The sequence below is a fragment of the Cheilinus undulatus genome, linkage group 19 (genome assembly GCF_018320785.1).
Source record: "Cheilinus undulatus linkage group 19, ASM1832078v1, whole genome shotgun sequence".
Lineage (NCBI taxonomy): Eukaryota > Metazoa > Chordata > Actinopteri > Labriformes > Labridae > Cheilinus > Cheilinus undulatus.
In genome coordinates, this window is record NC_054883.1 from 21,377,707 (window position 1) to 21,397,102 (window position 19,396).

Sequence of the window (19,396 nt, forward strand, 5' to 3'; positions counted from 1 at the left end):
TGTGAGACGTAAACTGGTTTTGAAAGTGCTCTATGCAGGGCGCAGGCAATAGTTCTGATGATGATGATGCTGCTTTTCAGCCAGCCTAGGCCAGGCTCCATAAAGCTTGTCAGCAGAAGGAAGCATGGAGTGCTCTAAATTTCCTGGTATATGGCTGCGTTGACTGTGGACCTCAGAAAACACAGTGGACCAACACTAGCAGATGCCATGGAAACCCAAATCATCACTGACTGTGGAAACTTCACATTGGACTAGTGGCTCTTGATGAGCTGACTCCAGCCTCAGTCCACTCCTTGTGAAACTCCCCCAAATTCTTGAATGGATTTTGCTAGACAATCCTCTTAAGGCTGCGGTTCTCCCTTACGCTGGTGCACCTTTTCCTACCACACTTTTCCTTCCACTCAACTTTCTATGAATATGCTTGGATACAGCACTCTGTGAAACACCAGCTTCGTTAGCAATGACCTTTTGTGGCTTACCCCCCTTGTGGAGGATGTCAATGACTGTCTTCTGGACGTCTGTCAAGTCTGCAGTCTTCCCCATGATTGTGTAGCTACTGACCCAGACTGAGAGATCATTTAAAGGCTCAGGAAACCTTTGCAGGTGTTTGGAGTTAACTAGCTGATTAGGGTGTGACACATGACTTTCCAACATTGAACTTTTTCACAATTGTCTGAGACACTGAATTTTGGGTTTCATTATCTATAAGCCATAGTCATCAAAATTTCAAGAAATAAAGGCTTGGAATATTTCACTCTATATGAAATGAGTCTATATAATATATGGGTGTCACTTTCTAAAATGAAGGCCAAAAAATATAGAACTTTTTCATGATATTCTAATTTTTTGAGATGTACCTGTATATACCCAGATGTTTTCCACTAAATTGAAAGAAGCATAAAATAGTTCATTTTGTGATCAACAAGCTCAAAGTGTTGTTGCTTTAAAGAGAAAGCATAATTTGAGGTCTAATTCTTGTCAGTGGATTTAAGCTGTCTTGCAATCTGCTGTTGGAAAAAAATGACTCAAAATAATAAGTAAGGTTGATTTTTATAAGCTGTATGAACAGAGCAGATAACACTAAGATCTGACAAAAGGCAATGACAAAAGATCTACAATAACAGCTGGAGTATCAAGGATGAAAAGTGACAGCAAAAGGGATGAGATTAAATTTAATACTAATGATTTAAAATCAGATTTTTCTATTTATTTTTATGTGTACATTGTGTGTTTGCATGTAAAATTTATGCAATCTAATTAACTTTATATAATATTTTCTTAATAAGTGGGTATGACCTCTTCTTTTGTTATTGAATTACTTATTTTATTTATTTTAATATTTGTTAATTTTCTAACATCTTCAAGGGTTTTTATAAAACTGTTTCAAAATGTTGGTCTGTGTTTATAATGTATAACATTTGATTAAATACTTTGCCAGACATTCAAGATCATAAAATCCACACAGTATTCCCTTTCTGAGTTCTTAAACTGACGTGAAGAGCAGCCACTAATGACTTCTGACTTCTGTACCTGTCTGAGGAGAATCTGTGTCAGTCTCCGTGCTGCTGCTCCGCTCTAACCTCGGACCCCCACCGTCCTCCTCTGTGGCCATCGTCCTCTGGATGTTCTGGTACCTGAAAAGACAAAAACAAGTGCTCCTCCAGTATGAAGACAAAGACTCACAAATACTTGGAGGTTTGAATTTACTCTGCAGACACCAGATGTCAGACTAACCCCACTGTGGGATTTCTATAAAGCTCTTAATGCTGTGCTGACTGAGGATTGGAACCACTTTCTGACATCTTTCTCCTTTCCATTCAGTTTTAACACTGATCCTCTAACTGCATGTACTGTGGTTATATTTCTATATTAAGAAGTTTGTGAAAAGAAACAAACCCTTGGGATTCTGTTACTACAATGGATAAGCCTTGCGCGTAAAGGGGGAGCAGCTTGTTAATTCATAACTTTTTTCTTGTTCACAATGCACCACCGTTTTCTAAATTGAGGGTATAACAATAATTTTCTTGACTTAAAGCCTTTTACAACTTCTGTTTACAAAAACCTTTTTTTGGTATTGAAAATTGTCATTAATATACAAGGCATTACAAGCATTTCAATGAATCCTGATATTATCATGAAAAAATGGTGTTCTGCAAAACTTGTGTATGTTATGAAACAAGCGTAAGACTAAAATCTGGAATATCAGCTACAAAGATGGTAAAAAGGCTCCTGTGTGACTGTGACAGCATCTGATTCCTAGTGATTATTAAAAAGTTTTAGTGACAAACCATGTAGGAGAGGATAGCTAATATGACTCACATGGTGTTTTCTTAATGTTGTCTCTACTAAAGGCTGTTTGACAACACTGATTGATACATAAGTGGCTGACAATCTTAAGAGTTGGAGTGTTCTCGCTGTATTTCAGTCTGACCTCCTGTTGAGCTGCTCCATCTGCTGCGTGGATCCAGAGCGGGGGATGCCGTGGCTACACTTGCCGCTGTGGCTCGGTCGCTGCCAGGTTGTGGTCCGGTTGACGTGGTCCACATAGAAAACTCTGCCATGGCTGTCGATACGAGCTTCCCAATCTGTATCAGAAGAGCGTTGGGAGAATTAAACAGTGTGAGTAAGTAGATAAATAAAATCCTTACTTGAAGTTCCTGTGTCCTCACCACAATCCCTCTACTCACAGATAGAGTTTCTACTTTTAAGAGAAGTCGGGAAGTCGGGCCGTTTCCCACTGCTTTGAAGCAGTACATCATAAAACCAAAACTCTGAGGATAACTAATCCCTCCATGCATGGTCTGATGCCTGCCTTTAAGATCGCTCCGACTTTCAGATCTTTTCTGACAAGCTGATCGGTGGTGGGATTGGAGAATATGGGCTTATCTCTCTACTCTGTGAAATAAAAATATACAAGAATCATGAAAAAACTGTGGGAATGCAGCAGCAACCAGTGTGGGAATGCCTGAAACACCGCTGGAGTCCACCACTGCTGAAACCTGCCAAATGGGGTATAGTACCTTCAATTCAAGATCAGTTCAAGTCCAACTCAACAATGTTTTTGATACAACAAAATCTTTAAAAACAAGTGATTTTATCATTGATCCCACAATTGAGCTTGCAACATACCGACACAAGTGTTTTGCTTGGCAGTCAAGGTCAAGCTCGATGGCATCTCTTTTTTCCTTTTCACACTTGGCAATACACCCGGAGACCACTGGCAGTTTAATGGACCCTTGGGACATCCACAGGATGACCAGGGGCTCTTAGCAATCCTGCTACATGCCCAGACAGTACACTAGGCTGTGCTTACTCACAGCAACCACCCCTTACTCTGTCCTAAAGATGCTGACTTTATTATTTTATTCAACAGATTAGTTTCCCCGGCCCCCTGGTAATATGTAAGGACACCCAGAAGACAGCTAGGGTTGTGTCAATCCTCCTGCCCTCAATAACATGGAGATTTCAAGCAGATGAGGAAGCCACATTTCTCTCTTTAATTTCACAAACTAATCTCTGTTTTAACATGTTTGTATTAATATTCATTATTCAAGTTATCGCCTCTTCAGGTCAGAAAATCTGAAATTCTGTGATAATTCATGAAGAATTGAATTCAGACAATGAGCAGCATGTTTCAAACACCACAGCTATTAAAGACACATAATAAACTTTATTAGTACAAACACAAAGAGAGACACAACATATGACTTACAGCCTTGAATAACAATGAGTTGGACATCTGATGTAAAAAATTGAAGAATTAGATAAATTGACAGGAAATTGATGACTGTGAGTCTGTCTCACTGCAATCACTGAAGACTGAGAGCTCAATTACTTTATTACAGCTAATACATGTGCAAACGCAATGCAGTCAAAACAGATGGTATTAAAAGAGGAGCAAAAATACATAGAAACTGCGTATTGTGGACTTTGCTGAACAGATTGGAAATTATCATGCAGGAGAACAGAGCTTAAGTCGGCCTTAACATCTTTCCCGCTGATTCCAAAGTCTCAGACAGATTCTAAAGTCAGAGTAAAATCATGGGAGTCACACTAAAGTCATAGCTCGAAGACTCAATCTGAGCCATTCTAAGACAGTCGTTCTTCACTCTTGCCGTTACAATTATATCAAACATGTCTGAGACTGTCCCAAGTCTTAAGTCTGACCATATGCAAGTTTCTAAGTGATGTGACCGTTGTCCACGACCAATGGGAGCCGGTGTTGTGCATAAGCACATTATTTCACTACTTTATTCAAAACATGAACGTGAGCATAGATTATTCTAGAGATGTTGAATATCCGCTCAGAACTCAAGAGATTGAAAAACTTTTCTGCTCAGAGCTGCAGTAAGATCTCTGCATCTGTGTGTTCCTCATGTGCCTTGTCTATCAATTTATTCCAGGCATGACGGGTACGATAAACCTCCATTGGGATTTTCAAAGTAAAAGCCTGATCTGTTTGTTTCTGTGGTAAGACAACTCACATTTTCATACTGTACTTTTATTCTTAAGTGTTTCCAGGATAGTTCCTTGGTTCTCGTAGTAACGTGCAAAGTTTCTTTGGTGTTTCACTTTCCTTTTGTTTCTACTCGATTTAAATGATTTTAAAAAATCATATTATAAGTGATATTAACTTACAGACAATCTCTGTCGTTATCTATATCTTGTTCTGTACTCAAAATTTGTCGTTGTGAATTTCCACTGGATGCATTATGGGAAATAATCTCAAAAGGAATTGTATTTTAGTCTTGTAGTTAGTGACCACCAGTCTTTGCAGAATCTTAGCCTGAGACTAAAAACTCAACGGCTTGCTGACAAATTGCCTTTAGATGTGAAAGGCTCTCAGGTGTAAGTCTTTTTATAGTCTTTTAAGAGTTTCAGTAAAGTACTCTAGTGCAAGGCCGGCATTGGTTGGACACATTCCCAGTGTGTTGGCCTTCACCAGTGCTGCCCCTTATCTTCGATACTGTTTGCAATTTCACGGACAGGATCTCGAGGGGCAGCCAGGGAGGTGAGGGTTTCTTGTTTATGGTCCTCAGGAATCCATCTTTCCTTTTTTTCTTTCCTTCTTTTTTTTGAGATTTATTTTTGTGCATTTTTGTGCATTTATTTGATAGAGGAGGACAGTGGATGGGCGCACCTTAAACCACTAGGCCACCTGCGCCCCCCATCTCTGCTTTTTGGGGTTGATGTGCTTCTGTTGGCTTCTTCAGTCAAGGACCTCCAGCAGGCACTGGGACAGTTTACAGCTGAGTGCAAAGTGGTTGGGGTGAGTATCAGCCCCTCCAAGTCCAAGAACATGGTTCTTTGCTGGAAACTGGTGGATCACTCCCTCCGTTTGGGATGCTGGTCTTTGACTGGTGAAGGAGTCAAGTTATCTTGGGATTCTGTTCATGAGTCAGGGTAGAATGGATTTTAAGATTGGCGGGCTAGTTGGTGAAGAATTAGCAGTACTGCAGGCGCTGTGCTGGTCCAGTGTGGTGAAGAGGGAACTGAGCTTGAGGCAAAGTTTTGATTTACAGGTCGATCTACCTCCTAACCTGCACCTATGGTCATGAACTCTGGGTAATGACCAAAAGAATGGAATCGCCAACATATCCAAAATGGGGTTTCTTCAGAGAGTGAAGGGATTATAACTCCTGTCTGGTCTGGGAATGCCTCTGGATCCCCCAAAAGAAGTTGAAAGTGTCACTGGGGAGAGGGACGTTTGGGTTGACTTGCTCAGCCTGCTGCCACTGCCACCAGGGCTCAGATAAGTGGAAGAAGATGGATGGATGGATGGATGAAGACTGACGCTTACATACCAGGGCCACATCTATTCTGGATTTTGATTGAGGTGACTTGAGGTTTATCAAGGGGTCTACCTTGACAGAATAAAAATTAATGAAATGCTGCTCTGTTTTATGTTTTTCCTGTCAATTTTGGTTGAGAGATGTGTGCAGTTTATGGTAAAAAAAAAAAAAAGCATCTATTCTTAATACTCTCAGCGTGAGACACCAATCATGCCTGTGATTGAAATGGATGCCTGCTGAGACATTCATGCACCTAGTGTTGATAATATGTCAGCGCAGATACATTTCTCTTTAGATTACCTACTTATACTATGGACTGTTAAAAGAATAAAAAAAGGGATGCAAAATCTGGTACTTATCCCCAAATATGAAGCCAAATAGTGCATCCATCTTTTAAATGTCTAAGTCTAAGAACAATGAGGAAACTAAGCATTTTTGCATGCATGATTATTGGCATAACACCAGCGCAAGATTAATGCATTCACACTGACAGCTCTGGTTAAAACTCACACCACTTTTCTCAGTGCTTTTAATCCTTTCAATGACACAGATGGCATCAACAGAGTTATCTGAAGAGGACAGAAACAAAAGCAGTTTGAAAACTGGCGTTGAATAGCTGTTGTAGTCTCGTTATTTGCAGGTCTGAATTAGGATTTCATTTGGCTCATAAATGACCACAGTGTGAATATGTGAGACAAGCAGTGTAGCAGCTTTTCTCAGCTCTGACTAACCGCTAAAAGAGGAGGAGGAGGAGGAAGATGAAGGCTGCCCCCTCAGGAAAGAAAAACCCTCTACTGGTTGTCACGACTCCTCTGCCTACACACAAACAGGACAGCCTTATATTTCCGGTACCCACCATATTTAGGGGGTAAATATTTCCAAGTTTTGTTCCGTCTCTAAAAAAAGGGAGAGGAGGAAAACACTTTATGCTTTAGTCACAGTACATACTGTGGATGAACAGAAGTCCTCCCTTTACATGACACTGAATTTGTGAATTCTCAGGTAAGCATTATGTTGTAGAAGGTTTCCAACATGTTGTTTGTTGCTTATTTGTTTCTATGTTTGAAGCCCTTTTATATTAAAATTCATTAAATTACTTGACAGAAAAAAGTTTTTGTTTTGAGTTCACTTTTAGTTTTGATAACTTCTATATCTACAAAAAGTACTATTCAGCAATCCCACAAGACTAACATTCTCCAGTATTAGTCCAAAAAACTAATTACAAAATGTTTAACAAAGCTGAGTAAACAGTCTGCTTACAGGTAAAAAAGCTTGTACTCAGAAAAAGCATTCCAACCCACAATTTCCACATAGGACGTCTGTGCCTGCACCGAAGCACCACAGGTTTGCTCCCACAGAGATGACGGGAGAAATGCGAGTTCACCTAGGCATAGTATGTCAACAGCGGACAATTTTAACATTTGGGGTTAATTTATCATCCATTCCAGTGTAAGTCCATTATATTATTGCTTCTGCCATTGGGTGAGTACATTAGGAATTTAAAAGGTTAATGTTTGCTTAAAGGATCTGAGGTTTATGTAAATTTCTTTGGCTAAATGTTCTTAAAAGTTAATTTTTCCTCATCAATGATGCCATTGTAGCTCTGTGACCCACTGACCTCTTTGTGCCCCTTTGCTCTTGCTGCAAGATGAGACGTAATGTTGATAAAGTGATGATTTGCGATCAGGAGCCCCTGCATTGTGTTGTATTTTGGAAGAACTGGATATTCTACGCTTGTGACTTCCTGTTTGGAGCTTTCTGATCGACGGGTATTGACACGGTTTGGCAGTGGCCAGCGCTGAAAATAGACCTGCAGGGTATCTCAAACGAAGCAGAGCAGAGTGCCACTCCTGGGACGCTCCGCTGCCAGACTGGAGCGCCGGCTGTAAACTGCTCTGATAGACTAGAGAGGAAGAGAGAAGTGATGCACTCCGTAGTACAATTTGACATTGGATCACGGGATGATCGCTGTATGTGGAAATTGGAGGTAACACCGTAACCTTTGCTTGTGGAGCTCTTTTACCTGCATAAGCTACGTAGGTAGCATAGCTACAATGCAAACTTGGCAAAACCTAAGTTAACAAAGCAGCTACCTAAGCTTCACATCCATGCTGTGTAGCTACATTTGCTAAAGCTCACAGTACTATAGCTAACATAGGCAACAGATAACTTAGATACGTAGTTAGTGTAGCTACATTGCAAACATAATTAATATAGCTGAACCTAAGCTTGTAAAGCAGCTACCTAAGCTACGCAGCTATGTTAGCAGCATAGCAATGTTAGCTTGAGTTGTGTTTGCGAAAGCTCACACTGCTAAAGCTAACTTAGCAATAGATACAGTAACTGAGATACATAGCTAGCCAGTGTTTATTTTTGAAGCTATTTCTAATTATAGCCTTAGTCTTTAGATGAAATGTTTTTTTAGTTTCAGTCACATTTTAGTAATTTCTGCCCTCTTTAGTTTTAGTCTAGTTTTAGTCGACAGAAACTCAAGACATTTTAGTCTAGTTTTAGTCCATAAAAGTCCTCACTTTTTAGTCTTACTTTAGTCCAAACATTTATTTTCTTGACTAAATCTGGTACCAAATCATGGTAGTGTGTTCTGTGCACTCTGCCCAACCTAGGGTCCCTGCTTTCCATAGCTGAGAGGCAGAATAGCTACAGCTGCATTGTTTTTTGAAAGATTTACCCACATTGGAGAAATATCATAGATTTTGTATGTCCAACGCTAACTACATTACATTTTAGACTAGTTTTAGTAATCTTGACCAAAACTAACCTTACTTTTTGTCATTAATAGTCATCACAGATCTGTTTTTGTTAGTCTTAGTCTAGTTTTTAGTTGACGAAATTAACAGTGTAGCTAGCATAGCTACATAGCAAACTTAGCTAATGAAGCCAAACATAAGCTTGTAAAGCAGCTATCCAAGCTTTACATCTACGTTAGCTATGTAGCAAAGTTAGCTTTTGCTACATTTACTCAAGGTCACACTGCTAAAGCTAACTAAGCTATAGATAACTTAGATAAATAGCTGATGTAGTTATGTAGCTATGTAGCTAAAGGACCTACAGTTAAGCTAAAAAAATCAGCTATGTAAGATATTTATCAGTGTTATCTATGTTCTTAAGTTAGCTTTAGCTATGTTAGCTTAAGCTCAGGTAGCTGAAACCAATTAAGCTATAGAAAACGTTGCTATGCAGCCAACTTAGCAACTAATGTAGCTACATAGCTAATTGACATGATCTATGTAGCTACATAAGCTTTAGCTATGTTTGCTAAATCTCACATTGCTAAAGAAAACTTAATAACATTGACCTATGTAGTAATGTTAATTACATAGCTAGAGTAGCTTTTTATAAATATGGAAGTAACCACAAGTATACGGTGCTGGTAAAGCTGAAAAATGCATCATGAAAGTGCTTAAAGAGTGCTTGAATTGACCTTTGAACACATTCATGCTTTAACAACCCTTTAACTATTTCTTATCTTCGAACTGACCATTTTTTAACATAACTAGAGAACAGATTTTGAATTTTATACTGCAGAAGCTATTAAGATATTTTGCACAGGTATTCATATTTTGCGCTAAAGGCCATAAGGACATGATCTCTTAGTTGGATGACAACAAAGTTGAATCCAGCTGACTTTCCTGGTATGAACCAGCAAAGACCGGTGACCCCTCCATCATCCAATATAAAAAGCAGATCCTACCGTGAACCAAGCAGCAGCTTTACAAAGGGGTAGGATGAGATGTTGGTAGTAGACAAAGATGAGATGGAAAATGTTAAGAAAGAAAAACAAAACATGACAGCATGCAGTTTATTAACAGACACAAAGGGTTGGGATGTGGCTCCAGAGTAAGACTGGGATGTGTTGGATCTTACTTGGAGGTAAGGCTGGGTCAGTGGCAGCAGGAAAATGGGTTAGGTCATAGCTGGGTCGCAGGACTGGAAGATGGCCGACAGGAGGGGAGAGGTCTGAGCCTACAGGACATCAGAGAGACAGTTTGGTGTCAATTACCAAGAGACTCGGGATAATAAAGACCATATTTGGAATGGAAATGTGAGATTTAGAATGTGGGATATGTGGGAACTAAATTTCATGTTATTATAAAGCTTGATTTTTGTCCTGTAGGCATGGTGACAGCAAATAAATGATGAAGACTCCTTTTTTAGTGTTTAAGGAGGCAACCATGATCCTCTTCTTTCATCTTTACACATGCTCCATGGATGGGACCTTCTTTGAAAACATGACTTTAATTTTAATAGCTTTGTATGCAGATGACATATTGCTGTTTATTTCATTGTACCAAACTCGCTTCCATTTAAAAAAAATTAATAAATAAAAAAGAAACTTGTCTACTAAGACCCTATTTGTTTAATTACCTGTAATTAGAGGTGTTGTTTCTGGCTTCCCAAACAAAAACTAGGACTAGCTTTGGCCCCCTTAGTTGACTCATGAGTGTCAAGCCTAAAACCCAGAGGTTAACACATATTTTACATAGAGAAGATGTCAAAAGCAGCTCTTTATCATATATCTGGTTAGCAAACAGTTACTGTGTTACAGCTACCTAGACTGTAAATACTTCTGATTACCTTTTATTCTCCATTCATCATGCTACTTCAAGCACCAAACTGTGACTCCTAACCATCACAAACAAATTAATGTGACATCCTTAGCTTTTACTTTTTCAGGTTATGCCCCGTTCACCTTTTTTCCTCTTTTGACTTATGGTTTTATTTTCATAAAAGCCATTCTAGAGACAAGTATTGCCAATTAGCAGTCACTAAACTCTGTAATACTTGTGTGGGATGACTGTTCCCAGTTTGTCTATTTATCTGTCTCTAACAAATAAAAAATAAACACTGTTTTTGTATGATAAACATCTCTGTTGAATAAGTTAAAAGCTATACTTAAGAAGTACTTGTGCAGTAGCCCCTTGAAGAGAAAAACTTTTGAACTTCCTAGCAGCCCTCCTAACTACGCAGGTTTTCATCTCAGCTCTCAAGGTGCTTTGTGAATAACTTTTACCTTCTCAAGGATCTAGCCTTAACATCAAGGGGGAGACTCTTAGAAAACAACATGATTAAAGTGATTAGAATGTATTCACTCTGGCTGCTTATTTGTAAATACAGCTGTGGGACTGATCACCAGACAGGCCAGGAAAGCTCACCAACTAACCCTCATGACAATACTGTCATGCATGTCAGTCATCTCATGTTGGACTTCACTGATTAATGAATATGAACTGTCTCTTTTTTATCCTCTCGGTGTCTTCCTTATGTTGCGGCAGAACTTTTACTTATAATACCAATGGCAAGGAACGAAGAAAGAAAGAATAGGAACCTAATCACAGATCTCCACAGGCTTAGTATCACTCAGCTCCAAGACAAAAAACTTCCTCTGTGTAACAAATGACCACATTTTCCCCTTCTAGTGAAGTCCGGTGCAGTAAATCATCAGCTTGACAGCAAAGCTGCAGTCCAGCAAGAACCCACAACACAACCCCCCTAAAATGACACTTACACAATGACAATCTTTAAATAGAACCTACATTGGCACTCCCCACTGAATACTCACCCACTTCATTGTTTCTGCAGCGTTTTGGTCTTCCACCATGTTTGCGTCATGTCAGGAGAAAAGGAAAACCCTTATCTAGTTTTCCTTTCAGCAGCATCAAAAATAATATGCTTTAATGATTCTGAAATGTTTTTTTCAAACACAAAGTGTGTAAATTCTGCTGCCAAGGGGCTCTCAATCAAAAAAATAACTTCAGTCCAGAACACTCTCATCACACATTTATCCACTTTATTGCAAAATGGAATCTACAGTTTTACTTGGCAGAGAAGGCTCTGTTCAAAAGATAATCTCTATGTTAGTCAAGCAGCATGCTTTGACTTTCCAGGGAGTGCATGGCTAGAAACCTCCATAATGGATAGATACATTTATAACTATTTGTATTGGAAACAATAAAATTTGTAAAAAAACAATGAAGCAACAGTAGCATAAATCTGAATATGAGGATGGAGGAGCTTAAGCTTTGCCAGCAGCAGCAGCAGCATGGTGCATCAAACAAAGGATGTCCAGTGGAGACATGCTGCTCAACCCAACTCCATTGTTCCTTCTCAGTCTGAATTTAGGACTTTGTTAAATAAAAACTATATTACATTAGGTGTATTTAAAAAATGAAAAACCACTGTTTTCATATCATGGCTGAATTTCAAATCATAAATTATAAATTATTTTGGGTATAGTTATGTCTGTAGCATCCCTTGGTCATTTTTGACCACAATGACAAACACTACACATTTTTAGAAAAAGTACTGATCAAGATAGGCATTTGAAAAGAGTGTGGAATCATCCATGTGATTTTTAAACAATTAGATCAGAAAGAAAGAAATACATGGTCATTATCAAATAACTTTTTACAAACAGGTCAAAATCAGCTCCCAGAACAAAACAAAGGTTAAACTGGATTTTAAATTAGTCACCTACAGTGCAAATTATCCAAAACCATTTCTCAAGAGGAGTCAAATAAATTGTAATTGAATTGAAATACCTGAACTTGAGCTTCCATTCAAGCTTTGAAATGAAAACCTTTCGGTAGGCTCTGCTCTGGTTTGTTTTGAACTGAACAGGAGGTGGGAAAGAAAAGAAAAACCATGTAAAAGAACCAACCTGGCAGGATGTCTGGCACTGTGCTGATTGCATTTCAGAGAAGGGAATTTCATTTTGTTTCTGCGATACCCAGCTAGTGTGTGAGTGAATGTGACCTACTTTCCTAACAGTCTATAACAGCCGACATGTAAAATGTACAAATAGCAGAATTAAACATCCAAACGCATCCAGCAAAACAAGGTCAGTTTAATTTGACTGCAGGCATAAAAGGCAGCTAAATCAAAGGTGCATTTCAGAGTCTCTTTTCTACTGGAAATGAGGATTTTATTTGTATGGTTCACTAGATTTTAATCCAGTTACAAGTTTAAATTTCAACCAAAGATTTAAAATCAACATCTTTCTAAATACTACTAGTGTTAGGGAAGTAATTTGCTGTGTTTCAACACATGAATGATCATGAGTTTGTAAGCAATACCCCAGCTCTTTTCACACATAAAATATGCAACATTTCCCGATTCATCTATCTGTTAAATGTTAATGGCCTCTGGGCTTTTGAACACCGGTCTGTATTTTTTAATAAACATGCGAGAATTCTCTGCTATATTTTCTTGTCATTTTTAAGACAATTTCTGTTCTTTGGTGCACAGGTTAGCAGAACACAGGCTTCGTTAAAATTAACAACAAAATAAAGTATGACTGTTGCTTGTAGAACAAGCTGTATCTATAGCTACTGGGCCTGTCTGGGCTGCAGGGCCATTACCCTGGGTTTTCGTTCAGTTTGAAGGTACAGAGGCAGAGTATATGGGGCAGCTTTGATAGTGACAAGGCCTATCAGAGGTATTGAGGAAGATAGAGAGCTGGGTGTGTTTGATGCTGACAATGTTCTTTACAGGTCATGACTCTTTAGGACTGCAATCTGATGGGGTTGCTGGGTTCAGTACTTGAACCAGAGCCACATTCTGAGTTGAGATGGGGGGATGACAGTTTCTGGTAAAAAAAAAAGAAATCTGTTTTTAAACAACAACAAAAAAAGTGTAAGAAAGGTAGGTTTCTCTGGTTTGTAAAACTGTTTCATGGAACAGGCTCGTTTGTGAAAACCACATCATTACTCATTAGTCTCTTGCCCCACAAGGTTTTTTTTGGCAAACAGTATTATACTGTTTCAAAAAGAATGTTTATGACAAAACAAGGCTGAAAAGCTGCTAAAGTGACTCAAAAAGCCTCTTAGCACAACTCCTCAAGACTCTTGTCTATGTAATCTGGCTAGATGTGTAGTAGGAGGGCTGCAGGACTATATAATGTGATATTAATCAGCTGTTAACAATGTGAAAAAAATCCCCTTTTTGTAGAGTAGTGATCTAACCTAATGTATGTAGAAGTTTTCTGGGCGGTAATGCACCAAAGCGATGGATGCCAGCCGCCGTAAAACCGAAAAAGAAGAAGAAGAAGAAGTTTTCTGATAATGATGGCGGCATGCAAGTCCACAAAGATCTTCAACATACTAACTCGTTTCTTTCCCATTGATTCCAAACACTGTTCTTCACTTCCTGCCCCCATCATATGACATGCTACAGCAGGCTTTGCAGGCCCAGTAATGCTTCTTAGCATAAGGAACAAGCAATGTAGCAATCATCATAAAAATAATTATAATCATTATATCCTTCCAGGTGTCATTGGCTTATTGATTGGTGTAGTACCACTGCATAGTCTGTCATGTTTGCTGGTCATGTCACGGCACAACCTCTGTGATCCCATAATCTGACATGAACGAAAAGACTGTAGTCTGACCTCGGTGTTGGAGAGAGAGAGTGATGTTATGCAATCAAATCCCTGGCTCATGTTGCACTAAGGAAGTTATAGATAAATTACACATTGCATTTATCAGAAACAATCAACCAGAACAGCCTTTAGAGGTTATGAAAAAAAAAATTCTCATTGTTATAAATATAACTTTTAATGTCCACAGCCTTCATATTTATTTCCAAAAATGTTAGGATGGGAGGAAAAAATGTTGCAGGTTGCAACCTTGGTGCTGTATTTGTTTCTGCACTCCAGTGACCAAACAACATGTGAACAGAGACAGAAAGCCTCCAGAGACAGAATGAAGGCATCATAAAATCAGAGCAGACACAATAAAGGCATGACACAGCTTGTTACAACTTCTCACCTAAGGTGGTGCTACAGAGCTATGGTGCTCTGAGCACCAAGTGATGCAATGGCAGTCTTTGGTCTGTCAGTCTAATTCACAAAAATGACATCAAACTGTGTCAGCCTCAGCATCTGCCTCAATCTCACACAGATTGTTACGACAGGAGACCAAAACCCAAACTATCATCATAATGTAAAAAAAAAAACATTCTCCATCACAATTCGATCATCAGCATTTAAACAACTGCACAACTTTGGTGCCTTCAGTACACCTGTGCGCTGTTTTCCCTATTCATCTCAGTATCACAAATCCATGCACACTGTATGGGCGTCATCTACAGTAATATTTAAGTGTGGTTGTTGACTTCTATCATTAGCCTAACTAAACCCTCAGACCACTTCTTTTCAGCTGAAAACTAAAGCACAAGGTATGGCTATCAAAAGATAAGACTAAGGCTGTAATACAATTTTATTGAACATAAACATTTTCAGTGTCTTTCTTCATCAATTTTCTCTCCTTCTGCATCAACACACAGCTGCATTCAGGTCTTCACTAATATCAGTGCAGTACATCTTCTTCTGTCTCAGAACCTCTACTAAAACAGACTCTTAAGCATGTTCCTTTGAGCACAGATTAGATCTTAGGAAAAGTCACATGGTGCTAGATCAAGTGAATAGAGAGGGTGATCAAACACTCTAATTGGAGAGCTGGAGTGTTGTCATGATGAAGAATGAAACTGTTTTTTCAACAACTGTGGCCTCTTTCTACAGATTTCTTCACTCAGTTTTTTTCTAGTTTTTCTTGTAATAGTGTTGATTAACTGCTGATCCTTCTGGAACCCACCCCTATAAAATGATATCCTTAAATTCAGAGAAAACACACATGACCGTGACATGCACTGTTCCCCATACACCTCTGTTAATGTGTCAAAAGATTCAGCTGTTTTGTTCAATTTCACCCAAAATTTCATGTTAATACGTTGCTCAACTTTTTAGCTAATCATTTTACAACACTTCAGAAAAACACTTGCCCTTCAATCAGTGGCTGGATAGCTCAGTGGTTTATATCACTGACTCTGCTACAGGAGAATAGGGGGTCAATCAGGGCTCAATGAGTATCCCGAGTGGGCCCTTGGGCAAGGTCATTAATGCCATTAAACACCTGTCCAGGATGTATGTCGCTTTGGAAGAAAGCGGCTGCTAAATGATGCAGTAACCTATTGGAAATTTACAACAGTTGTGCGTGAATATTTAACAGCCATACCTCCTATGGGAGATACCATTGTTAATCCAATAAGGACAACATGGCTTTCCTCTGAAAACTCTAACTTTTTAAGCTCTTGTTAAAATATTTGAATTCTTGAAATCATGTTAATGTATTACCACAGAATAAATCTGAGATTAAAGCATATAAACAAGGAGCAGGTTATGTTCTGACTCACCACAGTTGGTCCTGTCACTGGGCCCTGCCACAGCTGGCTCTCCCTGCTCTCCTCTCCTGGACTCCTTCCACCTCCTTGTCCTCCTCTCTCCTCCTGCCCCACCTGACTCCTGCCCTTCAGGGTTTCCATCAGGAACCGACTCAAAGGCACTCTCCTCATCCTCATCCTCGTCCTGGGAGGAGAACACAGTGCTGCCGGAAAGCCTGTTGCTGTCCACTGAGGAGAGGCGGGTGTGGCTGCAGTAGCGGCCCCTCCCCTCGTAGCCTGAGTTGCTGTAGCATGATGTGCTGTAACAGGAAGTGCTGTAGCAGGAGGTGCTGTAGCAGGAGGTGTCACAGAACTCACAGTCGTTCTCACCTGGAGGTCTGTGGGTGCTACCTCCAATTCTTCTTCCTCCCCCATTACTGGAGTCTCCTTCCTCACTCTCCAGGCGGGATGGAGAAATCCTCCTGATTGCTGTGTGTCCTAGTCCTTCACCTTCCAGGAGCTGGTTCAGCTCAGAGAGGCGCTCAATGGAGAGACTGCGGGGTAGGGAGCGGCGGCAGCAGGGGCCAGGACATTCTGGGACCTGGGGAAAACATGCACGGAAAAAATAAAGGAGGAGCTTCTGGGCAGCAGTTTGGAGGGACTTTGCTTTGTTTGGCTCAGTTTAAGTTCAGCTGCAGGGCCAAGTCTGGAAGTTGGTCTGCTAGCTGGAGAGGTGCCAGTTCACTTCCCACGCACTTCTGATTTGCCCTTAAGTGACTGTCTGTGTGTATCCCTCTCACTCTTACACAACTCCATAAAGAACATGTTTATAGGTTCGTGCACATGTTTCAACAACAGATTGGAAAAAAAAAAATGTCCTAAAGGGATAATTAAAGTTTATCTTCTTATTGTTGTATAAGATGTACTTCTCTACTTTTGCTGTACCTGTACACAGACACCGTATGCAAGAGATGCAAAGCAATGCTGCTCAAACCACACTCATCTCATCTGAGTATTATTTGATCACATGTTGGATAAGGTCCAATTCTGTTCACAGCACCTTTCAGAGCTTTCACAGGACTTTGGATAGTTTGACAAACTTTGGGAAGAATTGCTCCACATTGAGAATAGGGACTCAAAAATGTATTATAATGCAAAATAATAACATGGGAAAAATGTAAATAAAACTGCAGGCAAAGGTGATAAACTACTGAAAACGAGGAATCAAGGCAAATAAATACCAAGTTGCTAATACTGTCCTTTTTTCTGATAAATGTTGGCAGCCCTCTCAGCAATCTTGCTATTTCATCAATGTTTACACGACACAAATACTGTACTTGAAACCTCATACCTGAGATGGAGACAGGGTTGTATCCTCCTCATCCTCATCCTCCTGACCCTCCTCGTCTTTGGAGCTTTTAAGGGTGGGTGATGTGGCGTTGTTCGTGATGCTCAGGTTCTCTCCTTCCCCGGTCTCGTCCTCCTCTTGGCTGGGAGCTCTTACCTGGGCCGAGGGCAGACTGTGGAGGAGGTGGTGAATTCGGATGTAGTGGGATCGAGGGGTCTCTGGCTCACCACAGGCTGATGCAATCACTGTCTCCAGTTCAGACACGGGGAGGGAGCAGGGGCGGTTTTTGCGGCGGGAGGGAGCCTGGGTGTTATAATTGGAGAAAATGGATTGGCAGGCACAGGGGACGCAGCTTCTTTCTCCTCCTTCTGTCACCTCTTGAGGGGCCCCTTCAGATGGCTCTACAGGGGCCTCCTGGGCTGACTCTGTCGGGGCCTCAACATTACTAGCTCCAGTGTTTGTTGCTTCAGGATTGTCTGACTCTGGCTTTGGCTGTGTTTCCTCCCCAACCTCCTGTACTCCTACCGTCACATCTTCCTCTGCAGGTTGAACCGACGCTGCTTCCTGCACCTCCTCATTTTCCTCCTGCTGGCCTTCCTCCTGTCCTCCTTCCACTCCTGCTGCTTCAATCCCCTCCTGCTGTTCAGTCAAAACCCCCTCCTCATTCTGCAGTTGGGGCTCGGTAGTTGAAGGCTCCTCCCTGACTGTGCTCTCCTCCTCTGCAGCTCCTTGCTCCACCTCTGGTGTTGCCTCAGCCTCCTCCTCATCAGGAGGTATGACCTCCTCAGACGTGGAGCCTTCGGCTATGGGCGCAGGTGGCACTGAGGTTTCAGATTCAGGGGGAGCATCCAGGGGGAGGTCAGGCATGTCAGGTCCCACGCTGAGCGTATCGTCATCATGAGCATCAGCAACGTGGTTCTCATTCGCTGCATTTTCTCCCTCAGGACAGGCTGCCTCGATGACCAGGGAGACCTCCTCATCGTCTAGGAAAACACAGGTAGATGCTGCATATCAGCCCCTTTTTTCCAGGAAAAATTTTTAAATGTGCCAGAAAATAACAATCACACTTCCCAGCATCACCTGTATGATTCTGATAACTCACCTAATATAAAACCTTTATTTGTGTGGTACTTTTAAAAACAAGGGTTTAAAAAATGTAATGACATGTGCAGAAGCAAACAGAAGAACAAAATCTAAGCTCATTATAAAGAACGGGTTATCTTGCCTCTCAGCTGAGGCTTAGTTGCTGGTAAATCTTCATTTGAGGACCTGACAACAATTGGAACTCTAACCAGCCTTAAATAAAAAGAAAGTAATATTTTGTCCTGTACATGAACAAGAGTAGAAAGTATGCCATTTTTATCTATGATAGCTGAAAATGTCCTTATATTTAAAAGCCTATAACTTCAATACTACGAGCCTAAACTATTATACTATACCTCATCACCTTATGCTGCTTGTTAAAATAAACTGGCAGGTGAAATAAGTCAATGGTTGGCAGATTTTGGAATCCATCAGTCACTGTGGCAGGTAGGTGAAAAAGTTCATATCCAACCCTGGTGCATCTGCAGCGTTGTGCCAGAACGTGCTAAATGCTCATATTTTTGGTGAATAGTGAATTAAACATTTCAATTTATACGTCATGAGTGACAACAGGAGCATACTTCACTCTGAAGACACTGAACGAGCATTCATCCTCAATGGGGTATAGAGAGCTGACAACCACTGTGAGCTGAAGTTGGTCTCTGCACTCACAGCACTCAGTGCTGCCTGTCAATCAACCCTAGCAAGCATATGGGATGTGGTAACACTTATGGTATGTATTTCATTTCAAAAGTCCTATCTGTTTTTGTTTTTTTTTCATAGTTTTTGCACAACAAATTTACCTTTTTAGGTACTAGTAGAGATCCTTGACATTGAAGACCACCTTTGTGGCTGTTTTTTCTTGCACTCTAAAGCCGGGCTTACAGCGTACAAATTTCTTCCGACCCAGTCACGAATTTTGAGTCATACGACTCACTTAAGTCAGGGCGACTTCTTGTGCTGTGTTCATGGGGTTACGGCGGCTGACCATGGCCCG

General features: G+C 40.4%; 1 protein-coding gene across 1 annotated transcript in view; it reads right to left on the minus strand.

Annotated features, from left to right (window-relative positions):
- The window catches only part of LOC121527323 (E3 ubiquitin-protein ligase HECW1), an 86,423-nt gene that overhangs the window by 18,476 nt on the left and 48,551 nt on the right, over positions 1–19,396 (minus strand). Inside the window, exons 10-14 of the mRNA XM_041814245.1 lie at positions 17,320–18,299; positions 16,002–16,569; positions 9,678–9,776; positions 2,432–2,585; positions 1,531–1,634 (exon numbers count right to left, since the gene is read on the minus strand). Of these exons, the coding sequence (XP_041670179.1) occupies positions 1,531–1,634; positions 2,432–2,585; positions 9,678–9,776; positions 16,002–16,569; positions 17,320–18,299 (1,905 nt within the window). The remainder of the gene's footprint in view (positions 1–1,530; positions 1,635–2,431; positions 2,586–9,677; positions 9,777–16,001; positions 16,570–17,319; positions 18,300–19,396) is intronic.